The following is a 16,950-nucleotide window of genomic DNA, read 5'->3' as shown; positions in this document are numbered from 1 at the left end:
CCCCTGGCCTGGAATTGAGTGAGCAGGAGGAGCTGCAGGTGATCCATGGGGAGATGGGCTTCGCATTGGTGGCAGGAACTTAAAGGAATGAAGCTGGGAGGGAGGCCCAGGCAGGTAGAGCTGGGCCCACGTGAGGAGGAGGAAGTGGGAAGGCAATGAGTCTGGGCTCCCTCGGCAGTCTGGGTGAGCAGATTATTGCATGAATAAAACCAAGGGGGATTGAGTGGAGCGTTAGCTGTCAGGAGGGTGAGGCAGCCCATTGACTATAGAGTAAAGGCTGGAATTTCTGTGAGGATAATAATGGCAGTGAGGGTTGGAATATGTGTGGGACACACATGCTTTTTAAAAAAAATTTTTCCCCACTTCATTTACCAATTTTTAAACAATGGTCTTAGGTTGCTTCTGTAGTTATAGAAAGGGTGACAAGGCTCTTATAAGGTTGTCCTTTGGGATGTTTAATCAGACAGTGGTGGGGTGCATAGAATCCAGTAGGGGCCCGGCCACCTAATAGTGTGAGGAGCTTAGAGAAGCCACCGAAGTGCAGAGAGAATCAAAGTTAAAGACATATTTGGAAGTAAGAACTGAAAAAACGGTGTTAAAACCATGGTAAAGACATTAGACACCAGCCTTCCTTAGAACTGCCTGGGAACTTGAAGACTCAAGCTGCTCAGGTGTGCCACTGGGGCTGGTCATCGCTGCTTTGAACAAACCCTCCCATGTGGTTATCATTTGCAGTCCTGTGGGTGAGGCACTGTGGTGGGGGATGAAATATGTACAAAGATCAGTGGCCGAGATTGTCATGGGATTAGGATCCACTCTGTGTGGGTGGGGGGAGCCTTACCCCATTCTGCCTCCATCTCTGCTGATGACAGCAATGTTCTCCCAGCTTCTGCATTCCGGCCTCCAGAAGCCCACTCCCCATGCTGGGCATTGACATCCAACTGGTGCAGTCTCAGACCACCACCTCTGGTCTGGCCTTGGACATCTCTTAGATGACCGTGACTCCCTGAACATGGATTGGCATGGAAGAAGAGGAACAGCCCAGAAGCTCGGATCAGAGTTTGAAAGAACCCACACAATGGACAGATATAGACAGTGCAGTGGTGCTGAGCATCCCGGGGGCCACACAATGGACAGATATAGACAGTGCAGTGGTGCTGAGCATCCCAGGGGCCATGATAACTGTTTCAGGACGGTGATGTCACGGCACGGATGAGAGGCTGTAGTGAGGGGGGTATCACTGAATAACATGACTTGCATTTTGCTGCTTCCAAGGCTTTCACAAGCAAATGTGTTGTGTCCTTTGCTTGGTTATGTCTCTCTAGGACTTGGAGAACTTCATTGCCAGGTTCGGGGACTCTGGTTTTGTCCTTGTGGCTATGGGCTCCATGGTGAATGTGAATACCTTTCAGGAAGTCCTTAAGGAGATGAACAGTGCCTTTGCCCACCTCCGCCAAGGGGTGATATGGAAGTGTAAGCATTCTCACTGGCCCAAAGATGTCAATGTGTCCACAAATGTGAAACTCATGGACTGGCTTCCTCAGAGTGACCTCCTGGGTAAGGGCTGTCCAGGCCTGCTACTCTCTTTCCATTGTCCTGTCTTTAGAGCTTTTTGGGGCTCAGACTTCTAGCTGGGCATTTTTTCCTACCAGAGAAGGAGCTTCCCATGGGTAAAAGTAGGGCTCCAGAGGGTAGGAAGGAGTCACCAGCTAGAGGTCTTGAGGAAGCAGGCTATTTTTCCTAAGGGATCAGATGCCAAAACGGCCAACTTTCCTCCTTCTTTTCTATCCCAGACCTAATGTGTGCAGCCAGTAGTGATATTCCTGTCATGTCTCCTCAATCTTATTGCATTTATCTTGGACCAGGTCACGCAAAATGTAAGACAACCTGTGAACTCCGAAAATGTACACCAGGTGGTGTACACTCTGTTTAGTGGCTTTGTGAAGAGCAGATCAGCCACATGTAGTTACACAAACTCACTCACAGAGACACATTCTCTGAATCTAAAGAGCAATTCAACCTTCACAAGACTGATGCCAGCCATGACTTTAGGATGTGCCAACATTTTTTTCCATCAAGCTTAGCAACTTCAGGGCTGGGGATTTGGTCCACCACGTTGTCTGGTCTGGAGAGTTCCTTTATCCCAGCAGGTTTTCTGAGTTCCTGGCACTGCTTGTTAGAGACACCCCCATGCACAGCTCTCAGTACAGTAAATGCTCATAACCAAGATATGGCTCAAAATACCTGAAACATTTAGGAAACACTTCTGGCCTCACTTTTGCAATCTTGTATCTTTAATTCTGAAGTTGAGCCCAGGATTCTCACTTCTAAGAGGAGGCAAGGAGATTCTGATACATTTTGCAGTTTAGTGACCCAGGGTGAGATGGACTCTTGGTGATAATAGTCATTCTAGTTAGCTCTAAGCAGTGTTGGGAGGGCTGGACTGGAACTGGAAATACCTAGGTGTAGAGTCTGGTCTTGGCTTTGAAGGAGTTTCACACATAATGCACTCTACCATACCAGTCCAGCATCACATGGATTGTGATGGCAAAGAATGGATCAGGAGTTAAAGAGAAGGAAATCAGTTGTCAGTGGATAACAAAGAGCTCAGGACAGACAGACTGAGGAGGCAGACACACAGGGAGAAACACAGAGGAGAGCACAGAGATGAGAGAAGCAAAGAGAGCACAGGGAGGACAGGGAGAAGGAAGGATGGATGGATGGAGGGGGCATATGTGCCTTGTAGCCCTCTTCTCTATAGAGCTCCCTGGTTCTCAGTCTTACCTGGGCTTGGAAAAGGCTCTATATATGCCATGGATTGGAATTCAGCACCTTGGAACTGCTTTCTTGGATATGCCCCAAGCTGTATCATTTTACACAATGGCTCTAACACACCTGTAGGTTCCTTTGGCATTTTCTCATGCCCTCCCTGCTCCACCTGGTGTTCCGAAACTTTTCATCCTGAATGTTGCACCCTTTTCTCCTTTGCAACAGCTCACCCCAGCATCCGTCTGTTCGTCACCCATGGCGGGCAGAACAGCATCATGGAGGCCATCCAGCATGGGGTGCCCATGGTGGGCATCCCTGTTTTTGGAGACCAGCCAGAAAACATGGTCCGAGTAGAAACCAAAAAGTTTGGTGTCTCTATTAATTTAAAGGAGCTGAAGGCAGAGACATTGGCTCTTAAGATGGAACAAGTCATAGAAGACGAGAGGTATGCCACCGTCAAGTGTGTGCTGCCTTCGGGTGAGTGAGGCATGAACACTAAGGGCACTGAGTTGTCCCGTGTTTCCATGCAAACTGTATTTCCCGGGACATGGGATAATGTGTGTGTGATGCTAAGAGCTCACTTGTGTCCTTGTCTCACTTGCTCCTGAGAGCAAGATCAGAGCAATTTAAATTGCATGGCAAGAATAATTTTCTACCTTTTGTGTTTGGGTCACCCACACCACATACATAGAGGCTTTGTCAGAGCTCTTATGTTTGCAATTTTTCTATGGAATTCCAGCTGAGGCAGGATCTTGCATTTCTGTTCTTCAAATGCTCCACAGTCTTTTCCTCTTGGGTTTCTGTTCATGCTGCTCTCTAACACTCCCTCCCTGCTCTTCTCAGAAAGGCCCCATTCATGACATTCAGTCTGTTCTCTAACTCGTTTGTTCATATATTTCATCCTAGACCATCTAGCTGGCCTCTTCTCCCTCCCACCTAACTATATCATTTCCTCCTTAAGCCTTCCTGGGGGCTGTAGTTACCTCATTTGTTTATGGTTTATTTATTATCTGTCCCCCCACACTAGAGAGAAAAGAATATTGGTCTTCATGAATATAAAAGCATGTTCTCTTGTTTTCCACTATGTTCCCAGTGCATAGCAAAGGGTATGCCACAAAGTAAGTGGCTAATGAGTCTTTGTCAGCTGAGCTATAGAAAGGCTCCAGTGACCTCCAGGTAACTAACAGCTCATCCAGCACAGTGACCTTATGTGAAGATGGAAATGTACATTTTCTTTTTTATATCACAGAAGGAGAAAATAAATAATTAAAGTTTCAAGGGCATAATCTTCAAGGCTTAACTTATTGCCTCGAACATAGGAGACACTCAAGCACTTCCAGCTGGATGACTACTAACCAACCACACAGCTCCTGCTTCTTAGCCCTAGAACAGTTAGGTTCCAGGTGTCAGATAACTGCAGAAGAATTGTATATATTTGCAATGTCATGTTTTGTGGATGTTCATTTCCTGAAGAACAGGTTTGTAGCTTTTGTTTTTTGCATTTTTGAAGACCTACACCCCAAATGGCCATGATTTCCTGTTGTCTGGGAACTAGTAATTCCGGAGTGGGATTTTCCCGCAGACATTGTGCATCCCCAGGGCCAGATTCATAAGTGTGGGCCCTGGCACAAAATGGAAATGTAGGGTTACTTGTTGTAAATTTTAGGAATTTTAAGACGGTGACAGCAGAGATTTCAATCAAGCACTGGATAGGATTACGCTTGTGGTGCAAATATGCAGACAGCAGTCCAGGAATTCAGCCCTGGCCAACCTGACCCTTTACTGGTGCAGGAAGGTGTAGTCACTGTCCTCGGCCTGGCAGTCCCCAGAGTGACATTTTTCATGCACTGTAGGCACTGGCACAATGTAGGTGCTCCCTGCATACACATAATAATTAATTATATCATATAATTTTCTTGTGGTATGTCGTAATGCTCCTTGTAATAGGGACTGTCCCTTAGAGATTGAGTCACTTTTATATGGTTTGGCACTTTTAGAATTAAGCATGGATTTTTTACATTTAGGTATCATTCCTGAACTTTTCAAAGTGACCCAGCTAGATTATTGCAGTCAGGGCAACAAATTTTCCTTAAACACAGTCTTTAGTGAATAAAACAGAAAAGGCTCACACGTTTCAATGCTGTGGGGTCACATCAGTAACGGCCCCGCCCCATCTCTGCCCACAGGTACAAGTCTGCAGCAGTGGCCGCCAGTGTCATCACACGCTCCCACCCCCTGACCCCTGCCCAGCGGCTGGTGGGCTGGATCGACCACATCCTGCAGACAGGGGGCGCTGCGCACCTCAAGCCCTATGCCTTCCAGCAGCCCTGGCATGAGCAGTACCTGCTGGATGTCTTCGTGTTCCTGCTGGGGCTCACTCTGGGCGCTGTGTGGCTTTGTGGGAAGCTGCTGAGGGTGGTGTCCAGGTGGCTGTGTGGGGCCAGGAAGCTGAAGGAGACTTGAGGCCGAGCACAGTCCTTGGAGACAGGTGTGTTTGGTGGGCACAGTCTCCATTTCCTGGGGGCTTCCCATCAGTTCTGGCAAACCTGTTCTCCACATCATATCCATTTGCTAATTTGCTACAAATTCCTCCTCATGGGCTTTGTCCTGTTAGCAGAATCTTTACCAAGGACTTATGTCCTTTAATCACCAGTCAGCAAGGGCTGTGCTGTGATTCTATCTCTGTGTGACTTGGGCCATTGACCCTCAGATTTCCAGTCTCCAGGCCCACTTGCCCTCTCATGCCCCTCTGGACATCACTAAGCCTGACCATGACAGCCTCCATATCTAGACCTCAGCGTCTTGCCCTCACTCCTGTCAGCACTTGTCAGGGAATATCTTTGCATATTTTCCCTTGTCTTTGCTGCTCCTGCACACTCAGGGCTCAGGAAGCCTGTCCCATGCATATGCATTCAGTGTTGGGCACACCCTTGGAGAACTTCACATTTGGAACTTGCCTCTGGTGCTCACAGATAGCTCCTTGTTGGCTGATCAGGCAGGGAGACTGCGGGTTTTCAGATTTTCAGGAAAGTGAAAGTTTTCACAGAATATTTCCCCTGCAACCCACACTGCCCCACTGGCCAAGAGATTTCTGTCCTAATTGCCCAGACTTCTGTCATCTGTCATGTCTCATAGCTCTCAAGGGTATAAGGAAGCTGGAAAATGTCTGCAATGGCAGGTGACATGGATTTCAGGCATGACTGTGTGTAGGCAGGAGGCCGGGGCAGGGGTGGCAGGACATATTTGGGGGAGGGCTGCTACCCTGCAGAAATCAATCCCATGGCCACAGCTTCATTAGCCCTAACACCAGCCCATGGAGCTAAGTGCCATCCCCAGAGTCCCTTGGTAATCACCGACAGGAGCATCCTAGGAATGTCCTTTTGTCCTCTGTGTTGCCTTGAACCCTTAGCCAGATCCCAAATGTCTTAGTTTAGCTATGAGGTTGGAGCTCTGATCCAGACATCCTTGCCAGTGCTGGATTGGAAGGGGACAATCCTGACGTGTCCTAGTACGTCAGAACTCATCTGGCAATTGCTGTGAAGTAATCCAACTTGTAGTGTCTGAAGAACATGGAAAATGGCCAAACAATACTCCTTAATGAACAGTTTTCTGATGTTTTTGTCTTGGCCTATGTTTATACACCAAAGCAGCAAGCAATCTCAGACATAAGGGGAACACAATCTTCTGTTTCTTGGTTGTAGTCTCTGGCTGGGCCTGAGGAAGCACATGGCACTGAGTTGGGCTCAATGACTTTCTGAGTGTGATGGGGACCCCTAGATAGGCCAAGGGAGCAAGTGATTTCAGTGATGCAGTCCCATCCCTTGATCCCTGTGTAGATGAAAAGAGGGAAGGAATCATGGAACCAAGGCGGTGGAACCAAAGAGGGCACAGAGAGGGCTACATGTTGTCACCAACCAGTGGACACTAAGCCTTAAGTGTTATAAGAAGGGTGTAAGCCACCCTATTTATGGTTGTGTAGAAATGTGATTTCCAAATGGATTCTCTTTTCAGTCAATTGATTCTTTCCTCTGTGCAAAACATTTTATACTAATGAGAAGGAGATGTGTGTTCATTTGAAAATGTCCCCACGTGTATAGTAGAACAAGGATTTCAGACGTGCTCCTAGGTGCTAGAATTCACCTCAGCATTCATGGATAGTGTTTTCAATTAAGCCTACACACTGTTTGCTAGCTCTCCCCCCTTGTTGGTCTCAAGGTTTAGAAAATGCTAAGGTAGGTGTCAGGATGCAGGATATGGAACATTCAGATGACTTTCTCCATCTGGGGTCTCCAGAATCATCTTGTAATTGGTAACAGATGCAGTAAAATATCAACCAGAAGAGAAAACTAGCCACATAACTGAGTTTCTCATTAATAAAAATATAAGTACCAGATGTGTGCCAAAATATCTACTAAACTCCTCTTACAATCCTTTGTTTTTATGTTTTATGAAGCCAATATCACCCTGATACCAAAACCAGGAAAGGACACAACAAAGAAAGAAAACTACAGACTAATATCCCTGATGAATATAGATGTAAAAATTCTAAAAAAATATTAGTAAACTGAATTCAAGTGCTTTTCAAAAAAAAATAATTCATCACAAATAAGTGGGCTTGATCCCAGAGATGCAGGGATGGTTCAACTATGCAAATATGTAAATGTAATTCACCTCATAAACAGAAGCAAAAGCAAAAACCATATGATCCTCTTAATAGACACAGAAAAACAAACATCAACAAAATTCAAGACCATTTTATGACAACAATGCTTAACAAAATACGCATAGACAGGACTTACCTATAAATGATAAAAGCCATATATGACAGACCCACAGTCAACATCATACTGAATGGGGCAAAACTGAAAGCATTCCCACTTAGAACTGGAACCAGAGAAGCTTGTCCTCTATTACTGCTTCTATTCAACATAGTGCTTGATGTCCTAGCCAGAGCAATCAGAAAAGAGAAGGAAATCAAGGGCATCCAAATTGGGCAGAAAAGGTCAAACAATTGCTCCTTGATGACAATATGATCTTATATCTAAAAACCCCCAAAGATTCTGCCATGAAACAACTGAAATTGATAAACAAATTCAGCAAAGTCTCAGGTTACAAAAACAATATACAGAAATCAGTAACATTCCTATACACTAATATGACCAAACTGAGAACCAAATCAAAGACTCAATACCCTTCACAATAGTAACAAAGAAAATAAAATACTTAGGAATATATTTAACTAATGAGGTAATGGACTTCTACAAGTAGTACTAGGAAATACTGAAGAAGGAAACAGCAAAGAACATAAACAGGTGGAAAACCATACCATGCTTATAGGGTTGCAGAATAAACAGTGTTAAAATGTCTATATTACCCAAAGTGATCTACAAATTCAATGTAATCCTTATTAAAATACCAACATCATTTTTCACATATCTAGAAAAAATAATTGAAGACCCCTATAACCAAAGCAATTGTAAGCAACAAACAAACAAACAAACAAACAAACCCACAACAAATTGGGAGGCATCAATTTCCCAGACTTCAAGCTATAGTACAAGGCTATAGTAACTAAAACAGCATATGATTGGCACAAGAACAGAGATATAGTCTAGTGGAATAGAACTGAGAATCCAGATATAAAACCATCTTCATATAGCCGTATAATTTTAGACAAAACACACAAAACATACACTGGGGAAAAGAATCCTTATTTAATAAATGGTGCTGGGGAAATTGGATAGCCACATGTAGAAGACTGAAACAGGATCTACACCTTTCACCTTTCACAAAAAACATCTCATGGTGGATAACAGACTTGAACCTAAGGCATGAAACTATAAGAACTCTAGAAGAATATGTTGGAAAAACTCTTATACACATTGGCTTAGGCAAAGAATTTATGAAGAAGATCCCCAAAACAATCACAGCAACAACAAAAATAAATAAATGTGATGTGATCAAGTTAGGAAGCTTCTGCTCAGCCAAGGAAACTATCACAAGTGCAATTAGACAACCTATAGAATGGGAGGAAATATTCACATGTTACACATCCAATAAAGGGCTGATAACAAGAATCTATATACAACTCAGACTAATCAGCAAGAAAAAATAAAACAACCCTATCAAAAAGTGGGCAAAGGACATGAACAAAAACTTTTCAAAAGAAGACAGAATAATGACCAACAAACATATGAAAAAATGCTCAACATCTCTCATCATCAGAGATATGCAAATCAAAACCACAATGAGATAGCACTTATCTCTGGTAAGAATGGCCTTTATCAAAAAGTCCAAAAACAATAAATGTTGGCATGGATGCAGAGAGATAGAAACACTCCTACACTGATGGTGGGACTGCAAACTAGTACAGCGTCTGTGGAAATCAATATGAAGATACCTCAAAGAACTACATGTAGAACTACCATTTGATCTGGCAATCCCATTACTGGGCATATACCCCAAAGAACAAAAGACATTGTATAAAAAAGACATCTGCACTTGAATGTTTATAGCAGCACAATTCATAATTGCAAAGATGTGGAAACAGCCCAAGTGCCCATCAATACACTAGTAGATTAATAAAACGAGGTCTATGTATACCATGGAGTTCTATTCAGCCACAAAATGTAATTGGTGATCTAGCACCTCTTGTATTATCTTGGATAGAGCTCGAACCCATTCTACTAAGTGAAGTATCACAAGAATGGAAAAACAAGCACCACATGTACTCACCAGCAAATTGGTATTAACTGATCAACACGTAAGTCCACATATACCAATAACATTAATTGGGTGTTGGGCTGATGGGAAGGGGGAAGAAGGGTGGGTATATACACACCTAATGGGTATGGTGTGCACCATGTGGGGGATGGACACGCTTGAAGCTCTGAGTAGGGTGGGGCAAAGGCAATATATGCAACCTAAACATTTGTACCCCTGTAATATGCTGAAAAATATTTTTAAAAACCCACTGAAAAAAGAAACAATCTTTTGTGTTGAGCTGATGAGTTTGGAAAACAGTCTGTGTGAAGCAGGTTCAATGCACACTGGTTAACACTGCTTAACAGTTTGTCTAAGTCCAGTGAGAAAGACATGTCTATACACAAGTTAGAAGAAGTAAGTTTAGTGGCCTAAAATATTGAGTTTCTGAAGGAAGCAAAATTAGAGGATAGAAACAGAATAGGTAGGAGAAATGGAAGCATGGCATATTTAAATCCATACATTCCAGTTCAGATAAAAAATTGACAGACTTGATTAAAATATCAAACTGATCTAAAATATGAAGATACAGTTGAGTTCAATATAAAAGGATAGGAAAAGACAGGTCATGTAATTATAATGGAAAATAAAACCTAAATAGTAATAACATCAAACAAAATAGACTTTGGGTGAAAAGTACTACTAGAGACAAAATTGGTGTTTCATAATGAAAGTAAGCTGTTTCACTGGGAAGGTATAGGGCCCGAAACTATAATTGTAAATGTGTATGCATTTACCGAGGTGGCCTTAAATTTTATAGAGCCCAAATTTCCATAATAACGAGGAAAAATAGAATCATGGTGGGGAAGTTGTAAAAAGTTTTTATCAAAAGATTTAAAACTTTCATAAAAATAGAACTTCCTCATGTCCAACACAATGTGTCAATGATTAATAACTCCTGACCAATTTTCTTTTGTTTGTATTCACACCCACTTCTGGACTTGCTTCCCTACCCTACTCTGCCTCTAATATTTTGAAGCAAATTCCAGACATCATGAGAGTTCATGTGAAAATGTTTCAGAATGTAACACCTTAAGTGACAAGGAGTGTCTTTTTATAGAATCACTGTAAAGTATAACTCTTCCACAAAGCAACAGTAACTACTGAATATCATGAAATTTTGTTTTCAAATATCTCTGATAATTTTGTGATTTTTTAGCATGGTTTCCATCATGCTATCTGAAATGTTGGCACTTCTGATACTCACCCTTTCCTATCTCTTTCTGTCTGATTTTTCTTGTAGCATGTGCCATCAACACTATATATCTCATTTGTTAGTGTGTTTAACATCTGTTTCCCCAGCAGGACAATGTCTGGCATAAAAATTTCCTATCAATTTAATTGTTGAATAAATGAAGAGCTTGCAGTTTGATAATAAATCCTAATTTTTGCTAACAAATTATGAAAAGTATGAGAATAATAGATGGCCTGGAGCCTTGTGATGCCTGGTAAACCTTTCCTCTCTTCACTCTTTGTGTTTCTCTCTCCCTACATTTCTCTTTCCTTCCCTCCCCCTCCACTATGGGCATGGAGTTGTGACAGATGCACAAACATAAGAATGTAATGCTTCAAATAAATATGAAAAAATACCACACATAGACTGAAGACAATAATAGTACAAAGAGGATTCAAGGGCCCACCTAAGCTGGAGACATGACCCACTGAAGCATTTCTCTGCCTGTTTAGAGTTGCCCTGAAAGCCAATCCTTAGGCCAGTGTTGGTTTGAGAATAGGGAGGAAAAAGGTGACTCCTGGGCATAGCGACCCTGCCCTCCCCAGGCCAACAGCACAGGGGGGTGAAATGACAAACTGTCCTCAGCTTGTGCTCGAGGAGTTCATGGAAAGATCCCCCATCCTATTTTATGATGCTCATTTAGAATGATAGTCTTGGCCTTAGAAGTTCAGTCCTCCAGGGAAAGACCTTGACTTCCAGAGTCACAGCACTAGCCCTCTTCATGAATCTTACCTTCTAAAGTTGTCCTCAGAGAGACAGTCCAGGGGTGGTAAAGTGGTTTGCTTTCAGTATTAAATTCCACAGAGAGGAGCTTGGGACACCAGCTAGAGATTTTAAGCAGGTCCTTGAAGACAAGTGGTGTGAGGATGGCAGTATGAAGCAATAGAATAGGCAGCTAGAAAGGAGGTAGAGCACCAGGCAGGTCACTTGGGAGTGGAGGTGCCATCAGTGTCCCTGGCATTCCTGGCTCACAGTATATTCTGGGCAGGGAGTGCTGTGATTACATGGACAGAGCAGGGTTAAAGATCGGCTTGTCAACCCCTCCTACTGACAGCTGGTGGTTTGGCAGCAGATTGTCCAATAGAGCAGCACCCAGGGAGGAGGGCAGAACTGCAAAAGGAAATGACAGAATACTGGTGGTCTCCTACCTCTTCCCAAACTCACAGTGAGCATCTTTCGTGCACTGAGGCACACAGGGTCCCTTAGCCTGGCCCAGGGTGTGCAGTCCAGGCTGGGCTCCGTGGCTGTTGCAAGAGAGAGCATGGCTGGGCATTGGGTGCTGCTTCTAGTGGGCTCCCTTCTCCCTGGGATCCTGCTTTCTGAGGCTGCCAAAATCCAGACAGTATCTACAGTGGGTGAGTGCTTGGCTAGAAAATGCAGGCAGGTGTGGCATGTGGCACAGTTACCCTTGCCTCTAGGGATCAGGCTAAGAGTGCTTGATCTGAGGGTCATCCATGTGGTTTTTCTAGCCTGCACTTGTGTAGCGGGCTGGAGGAGAGAGAAAATGGCATGACTGTGGGGCAGAGAGGGGCCTCTACTGCTCAGGTGGACAGGATAGTTTTGCAGAAAACACAAAATCCTCACCTCTATCTTCCTTTTCAGGATGTGCTCCCCATTGTGCAGGGCTGGAGCCAGAGGCCTGAGATCCATCCCACAGCATGGGCCCTTGGGCTGCCTTCTGCAGGGCTCAATGGGATGTTCAGAGGCTCACCCTAAACTTCAGGGGGCAGGGTGCACATAGCATTCAGCAGAATCTATGATAAGTGTTTTCAGGCTCTTGGAGGCCACGGAAGGCACTCTGGGGTAGCACTGCACATTTTCTGAATCTTCATCTGGTATAAAGGTGAAGCAGGGAAAGTGTTTCATGACAGGAAACACACTGGCAGGGACAGGAACTAGAAATACCTCAGCTTTCAAGGGTCTTGTCACATGATGGAGACTACCATACCAGTCCAGCAACACATGGATTGTGATGGCAAAGAATGGATCAGGAGTTAAAGAGAAAGAAATTGGTTGTCAGAGGATAACAAAGAGCTCAGGACAGATAGACTGAGGAGGTAGAGACAGAGAGAGAAACACAAGAGAGGCAACGGGGATGAGAGAAGCAAAGAGAGCACAGAAAGGACAGGTAGAAGGAAGGATGGATGGATGGAGGGGCGATATGTTCCTTGTAGCCCTCTTCTCTATAGAACTTCCTGAGTTCTCAGTCTTACCTGGGCTTGGAAAAGGCTCTATACACAGCATGGCTTGGAATCTAGCACCTTGGAACTGGTTCCTTGGATGTGCCCTATGCTACATCATTCTATACAATGGCTCCAACGCACCTCTGTGTCTCCTTGGCCTTTTCTCATGCCTTCCCTGCTTGAATTGGTTTTCTAAAACTATTATCCTCAATATTGCACCCTTTTCTCCTTTGCAACAGCTCACCCCAGCATCCGTCTGTTGGTCACCCATGGCGGGCAGAACAGCATCATGGAGGCCATCCAGCACGGGGTGCCCATGGTGGGCATCCCTGTTTTTGGAGACCAGCCAGAAAACATGGTCCGAGTAGAAGCCAAAAAGTTTGGTGTCTCTATTAATTTAAAGGAGCTGAAGGCAGAGACATTGGCTCTTAAGATGGAACAAGTCATAGAAGACGAGAGGTATGCCGCCGTCAAGTGTGTGCTGCCTTCGGGTGAGTGAGGCATGAACACTAAGGGCACTGAGTTGTCCCGTGTTTCCATGCAAACTGTATTTCCCGGGACATGGGATAATGTGTGTGTGATGCTAAGAGCTGACCTGTGTCTTCTGAGAGCAACCAAGAATAACTTTCTACCTTTTGTGTTTGGGGCACCCAAACTACATACACAGGGGCTCTTTGAGAACTCTTATGTTTGCAGTTCTTCTAGTGGAATCCAGCTGGCACAGGATGTTGCCTTTCTGTTCTCCAAATACTCCACAGTCTTTCCCTCGTGGGATTTTGTTCATGCTGCTCTCTAACACTCCTTCCCTGCTCTTCTTAGAGAGGCCCCTTCATGACAGTCAGTTTATTCCCTAACTCATTTGTTCATAGATTTCATGCCAGAAAGTCCTAGTTGGCCTCTTTTGCTGCCCACCCCAACTATATTATTTCCTCTTAACACTTTGTAGGGGCTGTAGTTACCTCATTTATTTATGTTGTATTTAGTATCTGTCCCCCGCACTAGAGAGAAGAGAATGTTGATCCTCATGAATATAGCAGTGTGTTCTCTTGTTTTCCACCATGTTCCCAGTGCCTAGCACAGGGCCTGCCACAAAGTAATGAAGTTTCAGCTAATGAGTTTTGGTCAAGTGAGCTATAGAGTGGTCCCAGTGACCTTTAGGTAACTAACTGCCCATCCAACACAATGACATTATTTCAAGAGATAAATATACATTGTCTTTCTTATAACTAAGTGGGGCTTAGCAACTAATTAAACTTTAAAGGGCATAACCATTATGGCTTAGGACACATTGAAGCACCTTCAGTTCTATGACTGGTAAGGAACCGCTTAGCTCATGTTTCTTAGTCCTAGAACAGTTGTTAAGTTGTAGGTGTCAGAAAACCCCAGAGTAGTTGTAATATTTGCAATGTCTTGTGTTGTGGATATTCATGTACTAAAGTAGAGGTTTGTAGCTTCCCTTGGAGTTTTGAAGTCTTAGACCCTAAATGACCATGATCCACTGGCCTTTGGGAATGAGTCATTCAGGCTGGGATGGTCCCCAGACACTGTACATCCCCAGGGCTGGCTTGCTAGTTTGTGGGACCTGGTGTAAAACGAAATTGTAAGGGTTCTTGTTGTAAAGTTTAAGAATTTCAAGACAGTGACAACAGAGAATTCAATCAAGCACTGGACAGTACTACGCTTGTGGTGCAAATTTGCAGACAGTGGTCTAGGAAGTCAGCCCTGGGCAATATAATCCTTCAATGGTACAGGAACTCACGTCAGTCATGGTGGAGTCATTGTCCTGGGCCTGGCAGTCCCCAGACTGACATTTTTCACCCAGTCTAGACACTGGCACAAAATAGGTGCTCCATGTATTTGAGGGCTGTCCAGAAAGTAACCAGCTATGATATTCATAATTTTTCATATTACATGGTGGGATATTTTCCTGGAGAGCCGTTGTATATATAATAATTACATCATATAATTTTCCTATAAGCTCCCTTGGAGCAGGGACTAGTCCTTACAGACTGACTCTTCTTTATATAGTTTGAAACTTTCAGCATTAAGCACGGATTTTTGCATGTAGGCATCATTTTTGAACTTTTCAATGGGACCCAGCTAGACTATTGGTAACCAGGCCAACAAGTTGACCTTGAAATGCCGTCTTTAGGGCATCAAATAGAAAAGGCTCACATGTTTAGATCCTGTGAGGTCACATCAGTAACGGCCCCGCCCCATCTCTGCCCACAGGTACAAGTCTGCAACAGTGGCTGCCAGTGTCATCACACGCTCCCACCCCCTGACCCCCGCCCAGCGGCTGGTGGGCTGGATCGACCACATCCTGCAGACAGGGGGCGCTGCGCACCTCAAGCCCTATGCCTTCCAGCAGCCCTGGCATGAGCAGTACCTGCTGGATGTCTTCGTGTTCCTGCTGGGGCTCACTCTGGGCGCCGTGTGGCTTTGTGGGAAGCTGCTGGGGGTGGTGTCCAGGTGGCTGTGTGGGGCCAGGAAGCTGAAGGAGACATGAGGCCGAGTACAACCCTGGGAGATGGTGTGTTTGGTGGGCACAATCTCCATTCCTTGTGGGCTTCCCACCAGTTCTGGCAGCCCTGTTCTCCACATCACATCTATTTGCTAATTTGCTACAAATTCCTTCTGATGGGCTTTGTCCTGTTAGCAGAATCTTTACCAAGGACTTATGTCCTTTATTCCCCAGTCAGCAAGGGCTGTGCTGTGATTCTATCTCTGAGTGACTTGGGCCATTGACCCTCATATTTTCAGCATTCAGGCCCACTTTCCCGCTCATGCCCCTCTGAGCATCACTAAGCCCGACCGTCCCAGCCTCTTGTCTAGACATCAGCATCTTGCCCTCACTCCTGTCAGCACTTGTCAGGGAATATCTTTGCATATTTTCCCTTGTCTTTGCTGCTCCTGCACACTCAGGGCTCAGGAAGCCTGTCCCATGCATATGCATTCAGTGTTGGGCACTCCCTTGGAGAGCTTCACATTTGGAACTTGCCTCTGGTGCCCACAGATAGCTCCTTGTTGGCTGATCAGGCAGGGAGACTGTGGGTTTCCAGATTTCCAGGAAAGTAAAAGCTTTCACAGAATATTTCCCCTGCAACCCAAACACTGACCCACTGGTGAAGAGATTTCTGTCCTAATTGCCCAGACTTCCATCATCTGGCTGTCAAGATTATAAGGAAGCTGGAAAGTGTCTGCATTGGCAGGTGACAAGGACAAAGGCATCTGGGAGTGGCTTTGGGGTAATCCAACCTGTAATGTCTGAAGAACATGGAAAATGGCCAAATAATACTCCAGAGTGGACAATTTTCTGATGTTTTTGTCTTGGCCTATGTTTACACACAGAAGCAGCAAGCAATCTCGGACATGAGGGGAACACAATCTTCTGTTTCTTGGTCTGAAGCCTTGTGATACCTGGTGAACCTTTCTCCTCCACCCCTCTGTTTCCCTGACCCTCCCTTTCCATATGGGCATGGCTATCTGAGGGAAGCATAAAGGTATAAGAACGTAATGCTTTAAATTTAAATTTACATATGAAAAATTAACCTGGAAATCTGAAAACCGTAACAGTATAGAATACAAGGACCCACTTGCCATGTAGACATGATCCACTGAAGTATTTCTCTCCCTGTTTAGAGTTGCTCTGAAAGCCTTTCTTAAGTCCAGGGTTGGTTTGAGGATAGGGAAGAAAAAGGTGAGTCCTGGGCATAGCGACCCTGCCCTCCCCAGGCTAACAGCACAAGGGGGTGATATGACAAACCGTCCTCAGCTTGTGATCAAGGAGTTTATGGAGAGATCCTTCATTCTATTTTATGATGCTTGTTCAGAATTAGATTCTCAGTTTTGGAAGTTCAATCTTCTAGGTAAAGACATGAATGTGCACAGTCTACTAGCACCACTTCATGAATGTCACCTTGTAAAGATTGCCTAAGAGAGAGAGAGTCCAGGGGTGGCAGAGTGATCTCCTTGGAAATTCCCAAGTCTGGAGCTTTAGAC

General features: G+C 44.5%; 2 protein-coding genes across 3 annotated transcripts in view; both read left to right on the top strand.

The window, feature by feature from the left end:
- Positions 1 to 8,198, top strand: part of LOC105855440 (UDP-glucuronosyltransferase 3A2-like) — a 31,199-nt gene extending 23,001 nt beyond the window's left edge. For both annotated transcript variants that reach the window (XM_076007969.1, XM_076007970.1), the window contains exons 5-7: positions 1,326 to 1,557; positions 2,995 to 3,214; positions 4,956 to 8,198. In XM_076007969.1, coding sequence (XP_075864084.1) covers positions 1,326 to 1,557; positions 2,995 to 3,214; positions 4,956 to 5,232 — 729 coding nt within the window. In that variant the 3' untranslated portion in view covers positions 5,233 to 8,198. The remainder of the gene's footprint in view (positions 1 to 1,325; positions 1,558 to 2,994; positions 3,215 to 4,955) is intronic.
- Positions 8,199 to 12,026: 3,828 nt separating this feature from the next.
- Positions 12,027 to 15,457, top strand: LOC142873703 (UDP-glucuronosyltransferase 3A2-like). The gene is made up of 3 exons (XM_076007899.1): positions 12,027 to 12,120; positions 13,188 to 13,407; positions 15,181 to 15,457. The coding sequence occupies exons 1-3, from the start codon at positions 12,027 to 12,029 to the stop codon at positions 15,455 to 15,457; spliced, it is 591 nt and encodes a 196-aa protein (XP_075864014.1).
- Positions 15,458 to 16,950: the final 1,493 nt, after the last annotated feature.

The sequence above is a fragment of the Microcebus murinus genome, chromosome 11 (assembly GCF_040939455.1).
Source record: "Microcebus murinus isolate Inina chromosome 11, M.murinus_Inina_mat1.0, whole genome shotgun sequence".
NCBI classification, from domain to species: Eukaryota; Metazoa; Chordata; class Mammalia; order Primates; family Cheirogaleidae; genus Microcebus; species Microcebus murinus.
This window is presented reverse-complemented; position numbering and strand designations above follow the sequence as displayed.

Coding starts and splice junctions, on each gene's coding strand:
- LOC142873703 (XM_076007899.1), top strand. CDS start 12,027: ATGGCTGGGCATTGGGTGCTGCTTCTAGTGGGCTCCCTTCTCCCTGGG. Junction 12,121..13,187: donor CCAGACAGTATCTACAGTGG/GTGAGTGCTTGG, acceptor CCTTTGCAACAG/CTCACCCCAGCATCCGTCTG. Junction 13,408..15,180: donor CAAGTCATAGAAGACGAGAG/GTATGCCGCCGT, acceptor CTCTGCCCACAG/GTACAAGTCTGCAACAGTGG.